General features: G+C 45.3%; 2 protein-coding genes and 1 long non-coding RNA gene across 7 annotated transcripts in view; 2 read left to right on the plus strand and 1 right to left on the minus strand.

Annotated features, from left to right (window-relative positions):
* The window catches only part of LOC129691605 (tetratricopeptide repeat protein 41-like), a 47,962-nt gene extending 39,741 nt beyond the window's left edge, over positions 1-8,221 (plus strand). For all 5 annotated transcript variants that reach the window (XM_055627747.1, XM_055627751.1, XM_055627750.1 and 2 more), the window contains 3 exons: positions 34-167; positions 7,321-7,450; positions 7,541-8,221. In XM_055627747.1, the coding sequence (XP_055483722.1) occupies positions 34-167; positions 7,321-7,450; positions 7,541-8,204 (928 nt within the window). In that variant the 3' untranslated portion in view covers positions 8,205-8,221. The remainder of the gene's footprint in view (positions 1-33; positions 168-7,320; positions 7,451-7,540) is intronic.
* LOC129691609 (uncharacterized) overlaps positions 1-10,262 on the minus strand; it is a 30,666-nt gene extending 20,404 nt beyond the window's left edge. Inside the window, exons 1-2 of the long non-coding RNA XR_008722509.1 lie at positions 9,269-10,262; positions 1,579-1,755 (exon numbers count right to left, since the gene is read on the minus strand). This is a non-coding gene — a long non-coding RNA (uncharacterized LOC129691609). The remainder of the gene's footprint in view (positions 1-1,578; positions 1,756-9,268) is intronic.
* Positions 10,263-10,269: 7 nt separating this feature from the next.
* Positions 10,270-12,584, plus strand: part of Nt5dc3 (5'-nucleotidase domain containing 3) — a 61,301-nt gene continuing 58,986 nt past the window's right edge. The window contains exon 1 of the mRNA XM_055627754.1: positions 10,270-10,578. Within this exon, the coding sequence (XP_055483729.1) occupies positions 10,377-10,578 (202 nt within the window). The 5' untranslated portion in view covers positions 10,270-10,376. The remainder of the gene's footprint in view (positions 10,579-12,584) is intronic.

A 12,584-nucleotide genomic window follows, 5' to 3' on the forward strand; every position in this document is an offset into this window, starting at 1 on the left:
GTGTAATTCTGTAACTGAATTTCTGTTTTCTAGCTCCCAAAGGAAGCAGGCGATTGAATATTATAAACAAGTAATAAAAATCAAGGAGAATGCAGATTCTTTGGCCATCTGCAAGCTTGTCAAGAAGCAGCTGAGCATAAGCCTCAGCGACACCTTGTGTAAACTAGGTAATTGCTCCAAGCTGCTCCTGAAACAGCAGCTCTTCCTGGATTGGCTGCGTGCTTTGCTTATCTTTTTTTTAATTAAAAAAATTATTAATTACAATTTATTCATTTTGTATCCCAGCTGTAGCCCCCTCCCTCATCTCCTTCCAATCTTACCCTCCCTCTCCTCCTCCTATGCCCCTTCCTCAGTCCACTGATAGGGGAGGTCCTCCTCTCCTTCCTTCTTATCTTAGTCTATCAGATCCATCAGGAGTGGCTGCATTGTCTTCCTCTGTGGACTGGTAAGGCTGCTCCCCCCTCAGGGGTAGGTGATCAAAGAGCCAACCACTGAGTTCATGTCAGAGACAGTCCCTGTTCCCATTACAATGGAACCCACTTGGAGACTGAGCTGCCATGGGTTTATCTTAAAAATGGCTTCATTGAAGCAACTCCTGTTCTACATACATACTATTTTTAAAAACAAAATTTTAAATTGCATATATTGTGTGTGTGTATGTGTGTGCCACTATCTGTGTGTGGAGGTTACAGGACATGTTGCAGGAGTTAGTTCTCTTGTTAGTTCTGTGTGGGTTCGGATGATTGAACTCAGGTTGGCAGACTTCGCAGCAAGTCTTCACCTGCTGTCTTAGTTACGTTTCTTTTGCTTCAAAGAGACTCCTTGGTCTTATGAAAGAACACATTTGATTAGAGGTGTGCTCACAGTTTCAGAGGGTTTGTCTGTGACCATCATGATAGGAAGCATGATAGGAGGCCGGCACTGCAGTTGAGTAGCTGAGAGCTTGCATCTGATTCACAAGTTTGAGACAAAGAGAGAGACTGGGCCTGGTTTGGGCTTTTGAAATCTCAAAGCCCACCCCTAGTGACGCACTCATCTAAGAAGGCCACACCTCTAGTCCTACCAGACAGTTTAACAGCTGGGTCCAAGCATTCAGAAATACGAGCCATCTTATTGGCCGTGCTCCTTCAGTTTTTGCTGTCATCTATTCACTTTCCATTGTTTTCTAGCCAGGATGCTAATCCTCTCCTACAATCCCAGCATTTTCAAGATGGGAACTGGAGAACTGAAGCTTCAAAAACAATGTGAGATATATAGTGAGAACTTGTCTCAAAAACAAACACACAAGCAAACAAAACCCAGGGATTAGGGTTGTAGTTCAGTGCTATAGGAGTGCTTGCCTTGCCTTCATGAGAACCCTCAAGAGCATGAGACCTCCAGTGAACGAACAGCACCTTTCCAGGCGGACAGGCTGAGGGTGGTGAAGTGTTTTGTCTAAAACTGAAAAATGCAGATTTGAAAAATAGAGAAAATATTTGGAAGAGGAATTGGTATTGTGTAGTCCGATTTCTCCGCAAGGTCTGTTCTATGACAGTCTGTGTCTCTACCCTACATTGGAAGTAAAAGACATCCACTTACTTCTGAAAGTAGGCGTCCGTAATGGTGTCAGCACAGCATTGTTACTCCTGAAATAAGTCTGTACAAAATGTCTCAAATTTGCAGTCCATTTTCAGTGCTGTATGATCCAATTTCTTTTTCTTTTTTCCATCAATTGAAGAAAGGCTTTTATTAGGTGAGGGAACACACACATATAACCTGCACGAAGAGACATATAGCAGACCAGAGGGGGAAGAGGTGAGAGTGGTGGGTGGGAGATTTTTGGGGGTGAGGTGTGTGGGGTGTTTGTGTGTTTGGGAGATGGACAGACTCTGGAACTGAAGCTCAGCCTCTTTTTTAGGGCTGGGAGCTTTTAAAGTCTCTGAAGGGTCTTCCTTTACTATTTTAGGGTTTGTTCAATTTGAAGAAAGGATGATGACTGAGTGAGCCATCACTGTTGTGTAGACATGTTCTGATCTGGCCTTGAACTTATGTTGCAGGCCCCATTGGTATAAGAACAGGGCAATAAGGCCTTTTTGAAAAAGCTGTTCAGGTCAGGAGGGTGAGGAAGAAGCCAGCCATCTTGAAACTTCATTGTCTTTATTACCTAGTAGTCATGGCTCTAACTCCTACTTTTTCATCCTCACCTCCCAGAAAGGTCACCCTAACGACTGTTAGGAGTTTGGGGCAGACTAACTGCTTCAAGCTAACAAAAGAGTAATGAGCGAGGAGCAGCAGTTAGAGGGCCTCAGAGGAGGATGGAGTAACTGATGGCACAGACTCAGGAAGTAGGAGCCCTGTGACGAGAGCATGTGTCCCTGGACTGTGCTGTGTGAGGGAAGTGGCATGTGTATTAGACAAAAAGTGAGGCTGTTAGCTGTGCTGTAATTCCTACTGGCGTTAGGAAAATGACCAGGGCTGTTTTGCCCTTATGAGAGGAAGCAGATAGGCAAAGAACTCTTGGCAGCTTCATCATAGCAATAAGCAAAATTGATGATTTATCTTAAGAGCTTGAGACACTTTTCATTAGCAGTGGGAGTTCAGAAGTTGACCCTTGGTCTCCTTGATTGCAACTTTATGGGGGAACATTAAGAGACAAAAGTTTTAGTGGGCAGTGGTGGTGTACACCTTTAATCCCTGTACTTGGGAGGCAGAGGCTGTCAGATCTCTGTGAGTTTAAGGCCAGCCTGGTCTACAGAACTAGTTCCAGGATAGCCAAGGCTACACAGAGAAACCCTGTCCTGGTTTTTTTTGAAGCATAGTTTTTCTGTGTAGCCCTGGATATCCTTAAACTCATATAGTTCTGCTCATATAGAATACTGGAACTAAAGGCCTGAGCCACCACACTCGGCTTAAGAGACAAAGTTAATGAGGAAAATTCTTTGACATTCCGATTAACATAGTCTTGTTTAGTAAGATGAGCCATAGGCGCCCCTGGCTGGGCTGTGTACCAGCACCTTACTGTGAGAACCCTGTAGAAGGGTAATGTCAGAGACTGTCTTTTTGGCATCAGTTGTGTTTAACCGATCAAAGTGTAACCCTGCGAGCAGACTGCATAAGGAACCAACAACAGGACTGTGTCAGAGAAGTCAGTTCAAGTCACTGTCCTGTTGGCAGTGCCTTACCAGCTCTGATGCCTCTGTCCCATGGAAGGGACAAACTTGTGTGAAAGCCAGGTTTTATCTGTTGCAGTCACCACCAGACAGCAGCATCTAATTGACAATCTAAAAGAGAAAGAAAATCTCCTTGGTCCTTTTTGTAGGATTGTCCAACAGTGTCCCAGAGAAGAATTCCCTGTTCATCTTATGTAACTTATCTCAGCTCTTCTTCTTTAAACCTTCCTATACATTTTATTTTACCTAGTAAGCTTTACTTGGTACCTAACATAGTTCCTTATTCCTAATTAAGTATTTACTTGTTTGTCATTATTATTATCATTATTATTGTCTGTATTTTTTCAATAATTTATTTTCACTTCATGTACATTAGTGTCTTGCCTGCACATATGTCTGTGTGAGGGTGTGACTTACAAACAGTTGTGAGCTGCCATGTGGTTTCTGGGAATTGTACCCGGGTCCTCTGGAAGAGCAGCCTGTGCTCTTAGCCTCTGAGCCATCTCTCCAACTCCATGTTGATTTCTCTTCACCACCATTGTATTTGTCAACCAAGCTCACACATGAGGCGGGAAATACCTTAGCTGATTCTGATTTACCTTCTCTCTTTAGAAAGGTCTTGGTTCCATCCCAGCTCTGCATAAACTCAGTATGTGGGATACATCTATAGTCCAAGGTCATCCTCAGTTCCTCAGAGGGTCTGAGATCAGCCTGGACTACATGAAACCCTGTCCACAAAGTGAAAAAGAAAAGCAAGTATGGGTACTGCAGAGATTTGAGTGCTAATTACTTCTTATGTTCTCATCCGACAGTTCTTTCAATTGTTTAGTTATTATTAATAATTCATTCCACAAGCATTTACTGTGCCTCTTACATGTCAGTTTCTGTTTTTGTGGCTGGGAGACGGCAACGAGCAAGATAGAGACCAGCTGGGCCTTGAGCAAAGCTTGCCTTTTGGGAGAACTAAGCACACAGTTGTTTAGCTTAGAAGGTGCAGGCTGCTTGAAGACTACAGCTGACACATAGCTGTAGTAATATAGAACACCTTCAGTATAGTCAGGAAAAGGGTATTCTGGGAAATCCTCCTCTGGAGGATGGGCAGGCAGGGGATGCTCCTCAGGAAGTGATGCTGGGACTGAAGGGTCAGGAGGAAGAGTTTCTTAGTAAGGAAGGTCCAGGACTGGGAAGAGCTCTATAGGCAGCAGGAAAAGAATATTTGAGGCTGGAAGGAACCAGAAAGGTCTTTGTGGTCAGTGTGCAGAAGCAGTGGGGGAGGGCATGAGGAGGGTATGAGAGTCTGACAGGTCCCACACCAGGACAAGATTTGTGATGTGACCATCAGAACAACTGAGAGCCAGGGCAGTGAGTGTCAGCAAGAGTCATTCCTCTGGAATAGCTTTCACTGAGATCTCTAACATAATCATCCTAAATCATACTTTGGGTTGGAGACACACAGAGTTCAACGTCCCTTTCCCATTAGTCTTGTTTCCACTGTGTGCATTTCTGACTTCTCAAACAGACTGAGAATTTTTAGGAACAGGGTACTTGGGATTTATTTTTTTTTCTGTTATCATACTAGCTGTATTGGGGGGCTTCATGAATAAAACAGGATACCCCTGGGTATATTACAGTGTGTCCTGGGTGTCCCCACAGAAACGATGGCGCTGCTGCAAGCTAACGATGAAAGAAACAACTAAAATAATTCTTTTTCCCGTTAAAAGCAATTATTTTTACTTGACTTTTCAGATTCTGTTTTAGACAATGTATGAACAATGATGATTGCTAGCTTGTGTGTCCTGGCATCTTCCTTCTTACGTTGGTATTAGAGTTTAAGTATTGAAATGTCACATCTGTAGGAAGGTGATGGATTCTGCATCTTCCATCTCATGATAACTTTTGTGAGGCACTTATTACTAAATTGAATCTCTTTTGTTCAGGGTATTAATAGCTCCAGTTTCCAGTAAAAACCTTAGCTGTAGATCCCATGCCAGCTGACACAGGCCTCCTGCAATCTATGTTCTGAGCTCACTCTGTAGCAGCAATCTCATCACTCTTTGATAAATGCTGCAGATTCGCTATTGAGAAAACATTGCAGTGTGAGAAAAGAATAGAAATGCGGCTTTTATTTCCCATTGTGTATGCTGAGCTCTCTGTACTGAACAGTTTATTTTGGATGAAGAATGACAGATGAACACAACGCTACCTCCCTCTCATTGAGCTTTCTCTTTAAAAGGAAATGCCAGCCTTGTAGGTCAGGTTCAGAAGAAGAAATTAATGGTGCCAGGAGGGAGAGTCAGTTTTTTTCCTATTTAATTTCAAAATCCTCACCTCAGCCAGAGCCCTCTGCTAACAGAAGTAGATCCTTTGATCCAAAAGTTAGCGAGTAACCTGGACAGCCCATACATTTTAGTTTTGACTTAGGTATGAATGCCCTCTCTTCTCCAGATCTTTTTATGCTGCCCCAGGTCTCTCTGTCCTTTGAAGAGTAGACCCTTGGACTGGAGGGGGCTGTCTTCCTTCCTGAAACACATGGCCTGCAAATTCTAGTTTGGGTTTCTGAAGCTTTTAACACTTTTAACACCACATTTATGCTGTATACATACATACATACATACACATACACTTCTGAATCACTGAAAGTTGGTTGCAGGCCAGGCAGTGGTAGTGCATGCCTTTAATCCCAGCACTTGGGAGGCAGAGGCAGGTGGATCTCTGTGAGTTCAAGGCCAGCCTGGTCTACAGAGTCCAGGACAGCTGAGGCTACACAGAGAAATCCTGTCTTGAAAAACAAAACAAAACAAACAAACAAAAAACCAAGGGAATGTTGGTTACAGATATGACAGTTCTGTCTCTGCATACTTCCAAGCATGTCTTCTAGGTGCAAGGACATTCCACCATGCAACCACGATACAATAGTCAAGTTGGGAAACTGAACTAGGATGTAAGATTTGAACTAGGATGTAAGATTTTTATCTGTTGTATAGCCAATAATCAATAATAATCTTCACATATTCTATTCTTGTAGTGTAGTAGTAGTATCAGTTATAACTTCTTGATTTCAACTCCAGAATCCTACTGTGTGTGTGTGTGTGTGTGTTATTGTTGTGAATGGAGTGCAGAGCCTGGCAGGGCAAGTATTCTATCCCTGAGCTGTTCTCCAGAATTTACTGAGGTGCTTGGGTTGCACTTAGTTGTCTTTTTTAGCTTATAGTTTTGATCTTATCTCATCTCCCCCCCCCCTTTCTTTTTCTATCTCTTCCTTCTAGTGTCAATATCATCATTTCTGAAGAGTGTTAAGTCAACTTTTGAGGGCTGGAGAGTTGCTCAGAGGTTAAGAGCACTGGCTGACTCCTGATGAGACCTGATAGAGTAGGGTCAGATGGAAGGGGAGGAGGACCTTCCCTATTAGTGGACTAGGGGAGGGGCATGGGTAGAGAAGAGGGAGGGAGCTACAGGTAGGATACAAAGGGAATAAAATGTAATTAATAAAAATAAAAACAAAATATTATTTAAAAAAAAAGCACTGGCTGTTCTTACAAAGCTTCTGAATTCAATTCCCAGCAACCACATGATGGCTCACAACCATCTATAATGAAATCTGGTGCTCTCTTCTGGTTTGCAGACATACATGCAGGCAGAATACTGTATAAATAATAAATGAATCTTTGGCCGGGCACAGTGGTGCATGCCGTGATCCCAGCACTCAGGAGACAGAGGCAGGTGGATCTGTGTGAGTTTGAGGCCAGCCTGCTACAAATCGAGTCAGGGACAGCCAAGGCTACACAGAGAAACCCTGTCTCAAAAAACCAAAACAAACAAACAAAGTCAGCTTCTACCCTTCTTCCAGGCCCAGTGTCCTCTCATTTGTATTTGACTGTTAGTTCATGCAAGACACAGGTGAAATGATTTTGGCAGGGTATTATGACAGATGATATTCCAGTGCCACCTTTATAAATCTTTCTTCTTGGAGACAGGGTTTCTCTGTGTAGCCCTGGCTGTCCTAAAACTCTCTGTAGACTAGGCTAACCTCAAACTTACAGAGATCTGCCTGCCTCTGCCTCCTGAGTGCTGTGATTAAAGGTGTGTGCTACCACACCCTGCACATAAATCTTTTAAGTGTATAAAGTTAGTAATTAAAAAATTCTAACGTTCCCTTTTCTCTACTATCCAGCAGGTCAGCTGTTGTCAGGTGGCTTCTGCCATAATGCCATAATGGAGGCAGTTGGCTGTTTGTATAGGTCACTTGATTTAAGGTCAACTCACCTGGGCTCTTCTCACGCTTCAATCCAGGGAATACTACAGTGAGTTTCTGTTGCATGTCTCAAAGAGAAGTAGGCTTTTTGATTACTTGTGTTAATATATAGCCACTTGACAAGTCTGATCTTTTGCAGCCTTCTGAGGGAAATCCAGAGGTTCCGGGGCAGGAGGTGCTGGCCTCAAGGCATGAGCCAGCTATACCCCGAAGGAACTAAGAATTGCTTTTTCTTATGGGAGAACTTGCCGAAGTTAGACTTCTGCAGCGCTCAGAGTTCTGACACGGTGAACACTGCAATGTGTATGAAAATAAGTAAGCTGCAGACAGCTAAAAGCACAGAGATTTTGGTTTTAGATAAAGCAGGAATATATATTCCTGGCAGAGGGAAGAAGACATTGACTCCAATTCTGTGCACGTCTGCTGAGGAAAAGACACAACAGAAGGCACAACATACTCAAATGTGGTATGCTCCAAGAAAGCAAACTTTGAGGAAAAGGAAAGACTATCCCATTAAGACGTTATCTCTTGGTGAAAAGAATGGCTTAGCAGGACTTTCAAGGCAGAGATTTTTTTCTGCTGAATGTGAGAGTGGAGATGGCCCAATCACTGCGATTTACCATCAACCCCTGAGAACAACTCTTAGTGCAAATCCCTGGGAGTCCATATCTGAGCTCATATCAGAAAAATGGCTTTTTCACAGCCCCCAGTACAGCTTCATACCTCAGAAGTCTGTATTGCCGAAAAGATCTCAAATAAAATCAAAATGGTTGAAGATCTCAAGTGATACTGATAAGGAATAAAAATTTTGGGACTCTTGTATTAAGTTTTTCTCATTTCTCTTTGAAGGGGTGTGTGTGTGTGTATAGAGTACATGTGTGTCCATATGTGTTTGTGTGTAGGCCAGAGGTCAATGTCAGTGTTTTCCTCACACTTTCCCCCTTACAGAGGTCTCACTGAACCTGGAGTTCATGGATTCTACCAACCTGGCTAGTCAGGGAGTTCCAGGGATTCTCCTGTCTCCGCCTTCCCTGTGCTGAGGCCATAGGAACAGGCTGTCACGCCTGGCTTTTATGGTGGTGTTGGTGCACATACCAAGCTCTTTGCAGACTAAGCCATCTCCCTGGAACTTATTTTGATTTTTTGTTTAGTTTTTTCGAGACAGAGTTTCTTTGTGTAACAACCCTGGCTATCCTGGAACTCTTTTATAGACCAGGCTGGCCTCAAGCTCATAGAGATCTGCCTGCCTCTGCCTCCTGAGTGCTATTTTGGATTTTTAAATTGGATATTTTCTTTTAAACATTCAAGAGTGGTCACTATCTAGGTCTAAGGATTCAGTTTTTTTAGTTCCTTATAATGTTGTGCCTAATTTTTGTAAAAAAAAAAAAAAAAAAAAAAAAAAAGAGCAGGTTTGAAGTGATTCACATTTCTCTTGTAAGTAGGACAAACCTGATGGAAAATATACAGAAACAATCTTGCCAATTTTAACTTTTTTTTACATTTTTATTGTTTATTTTGAATTAAATTTTTTTTTTCATCTAAGCAAAATTGATGATTGTTATCACCAAAACTTTTTATTAGTATAAATAAGAAAAGATAGGAACTGAAACGCTTTCAGGTCATAAAGTATGTTTTCAGTATCAGAGCTCATGGATTGGATATCATATCTATTTGCGCAGCATATTATCCTCCATTTAATCAGTGATTCATAAAAAGTTAACGTGTAACAGTTAGGGATCACTTTCTAGCTACCTTCGTCCCTACCACCCAGCAGACAGGGAGACTCAGCGGGGTGACTTTACGCAAGCAATTTCACTTCCGTTGTCCTCAGTTTCGTTATGTATAAAATGAGAGACACGGTGCTTACCTTTCAAGGTAGTTGAGAAAATCGTACGAGATAAAATACACAGCAAGCCTTCCATGAATGGTTTCTATTATCTGCCGGGAACTAGCTTGGGTGTCATCTTTCATGGAACATCTGACTCCTCCAGCCCACTACTTAAAAAAACGTTCCCCACCTTTTTCCACAAATGCCAGCTACTCCCCCCACTTTACCTCCCCCTCAGCGGTCACCAGGGGCAGTTTGGAGATTCCTGTGGCCCAGTGCTTCTCAGGAAGGTAGGAGCCAGATCGGACTCAGTGCATACAGAAATGGCGCCTGCTGGGGCGGCTACTGTTTGTGGGCTATCGGTGGAGCTACAAAGCTTGGAACAAGTGCAGTTGAGCAGGTGAGCTGCGCAGGTACCACGCGTGCTGTTAGTGTGGGCAGCGGCCTAACAGTCAGTTCCAAGGATCTCTCTGCAGCTGGGAATCCAGGTTTCCAGAGGAAGTGAACGGTAGGAGAAATTTATGCGTACTGGAGTCTTCAGGGGTAGGGTACTGCAGACGACTTTTGACCTTGTGGGACCTCGGCCCAACAACTCTTTAAAAGGCAGGTTTGGATGAGTCCAGGCTGCGTCTCAGGACACGCACCTGAGATCCAGGACACAGTGCGGAAGTCTTTGACACGGGGCAAGGTCGCCTTCCAGAGACTGGGACCAGGGCAGAGCTACATAGTGAGTCCATTATCAGTGCAACCAGAATTGGGCCATCACGGAAGGCAGAGTGGAGATCTGCGGGCGGCGACACGGTCGCAGACGAATCATCCAGTCCATGTGGCCTCAGCACCACCGCCCCGCCACCCCAGCGCCTCGCGGGTCAGGAAGTGACCGCAGCAGCCCCAGCCTGGAGCCCCGGCGGCGACGGCCCCGCCCCACCCCGTTTCTCCAAGGCCTCGCCCCTGACTCCGCCCAGGCCCCGCCCATCTTGCTGTCCTGGCCCAGCCCCTGGCTCCGCCTCCTGCCCCTCCGAGGCCCCGCCCCTCCGAGACTGCCTCTGGGGCCGCGCCGCCCCTCGCACAGGCGCAGGAACAGCCGGCGAGCGCGCCGGAGGCTCCCCAAGGTGGCTGTCCGTGCCGCTGGCAGCCCGGTGACAGCATGGCCACGGTGGCCGCGGCGGCCCGCGGGGCCGGGGCGAGGGCGGCGGCGGGGCTGCGGCCCGGCGGCGGGACTGTGGCTCGGGGACGGCCGCGCGCCTGCTGTGCTCGGCGCCTGTGCACCGCCCCGGCTGCCCCGGCCGCTGCCGACATGAAACGCTACCTGTGGGAGCGCTACCACGAGGCGAAGAGGAGCACGGAAGGTGAGTGCGCGCCTCAGCCTGCGCCGCCCACTCCAGGACCCCTCGGTCCTCGCGCCCTACCTCTGTCGCGTGGCTTCCGCGGAGAAGGCGAGTCCAGACTTGGCAATTCTTGCTTCTCTTTCTCCTCCCGGGGAAGCTGTTTCCTACCTGGGGATTGTTAAGCCAGGAGTGTGCATCGGAAAGTGCTCTGGGTCGCCGCGAGGGTTCCAAGGGCGTCAGTCGGGAGACGTTACCCCAAACACCGTTAGGTGTTGGCATTCACCCTGGGGATGATAGCAGCAGCCCATCCTGCTGCCGCGCTGTCCTAGATAGGTTCCCGCGCAGGCGGCTGGGTCGGGAGGCTGAGCCGGTTTCCTTTTTGCAGGGTGGAATAGGGTGATTGCTCTGTTTGAAATGGGAGTGTGTTCTGGTTATCCACGGCCGTTTGCCAGGGAGGAGCACTTGTGGCCGAGTGAACAGACAATGAGCTTAGGGAAGCGGGGAGGAATGGAGAGAGGTAACAGACTATCCTCCTGTCAGGCACTGATATCGTCCCCGAGTCTCCCAGAGCCTCCGGAAGAAGGGGTCTTGCGCATTACGTAGATGGGAAAGTGCAAACAAGGGACCCGAACAAAGACTGGTTTTGACCCAGGGTTGAGAATCCATTGTCCTGTCTGTTGCTTTGTGCATCTTCCCAGCAACTCCAACTTTAGGAACATGGAGTAAAGGTACAGTGAAGTGTAGACACTGAAGCTATCAGAGGAGACTCGGGGTTCAGTATTGATTTTGGTGGGGGCCGATTGGGGAGGGTGGTAAAGAGAGAGAGAGACATTCAGACAGAGAGACAGAGGATTTAGTGAGGGAACATTTTGTAGGATTTCTGTTTGTATCTTTTGGCTAGAGGTCAGTTCAAGTGAAACAAAATCTATTTGGAACAATTTTTCAGTTGTCCCCAGTGCAGACTTCTTTGAAGACTGTCGTATTGTCGTCCAGGCAAGTGTTTTGAGACGGGCTGTGTATCTCAGACTGGCTCCTTAAAGTCAGGAGTCTCCTGTGTTATCCTTCCAGGTGGGAGCTACCATTCCTGGCAAATTTGTGTCGTTTCCGTGTCCAGTTTCTCCTCCGCCTAACTTGTCTTCCTTTCTTTTTTCAGTTTTGGTCTTTTTGAGACAGGGTTTCACACAAACAAACTTGAAGCAATCCTCTTGTTTCAGTCTTTCAAGTGCTGGAATTATAGATATGAGCCATTCACTATTCCTGTCTTTTTGAGACGTGAGCTATAGTTAAATGATTCAAGGTTTAGTATGTACCTACTATGAAACACTACTTAGCAATAAAAAGGAAAGTACCATTGATCTAATATACAATAAAATTAAAATTACATATTTTAGGTAGTTATGCTGTGGACTGGGGGAAAGCTAATCTCCACAGGTTGAAGGGCAATTGCAGTTTAGTTTTAGAAGAAACTACAGGGACAGTTTCTCCATTCTGATATTTTGGACAGGGTTTATTTATCCTTACTGCCTGTGAGAATAGAGAGGTCCTGGAGCTTGTTCATCTGTTTATCCAAATGGGGATATGGGTGGTAGCAACTTGGGAGGGTTTGAAAATGGTGTAATGAGTGCGGCCCCCCTTATCCCATCAGGATAAAGCAGTTCTGGGTGTGGGCAGATAGAGATCAGTACTGGGGAGTGTTGGCTTGGGATGGTCAGTCTGGAGTAGGAAAACCTGAGTTTTTTTCCTCTCTGACCCATAGCTGCAGTAAGGGGATAACATGATTTGGTGTATTTTTCTTTTCTTTTTCTTTCTTTCTTTTTTTTTTTTTTTTTGAAACAGGGTCTTACTGTATAGCCCCAGCTGTCCTGGAACTCTGCTCTGTAGGCCAGGTTGGCATGTAACTCACAAAGATCCTACCTCTGCCTCAGGGGTTCTGGTATTAAAGTCTTGTACTACTAAGGCCAGCCCTAACATGAATTATTATTATTTATTTATTTATTTATTTATTTATTTATTTATTTATTTATTTA

This window comes from Psammomys obesus, unplaced genomic scaffold, assembly GCF_907164565.1.
Source record: "Psammomys obesus unplaced genomic scaffold, mPsaObe1.curated_primary_1811, whole genome shotgun sequence".
NCBI classification, from domain to species: Eukaryota; Metazoa; Chordata; class Mammalia; order Rodentia; family Muridae; genus Psammomys; species Psammomys obesus.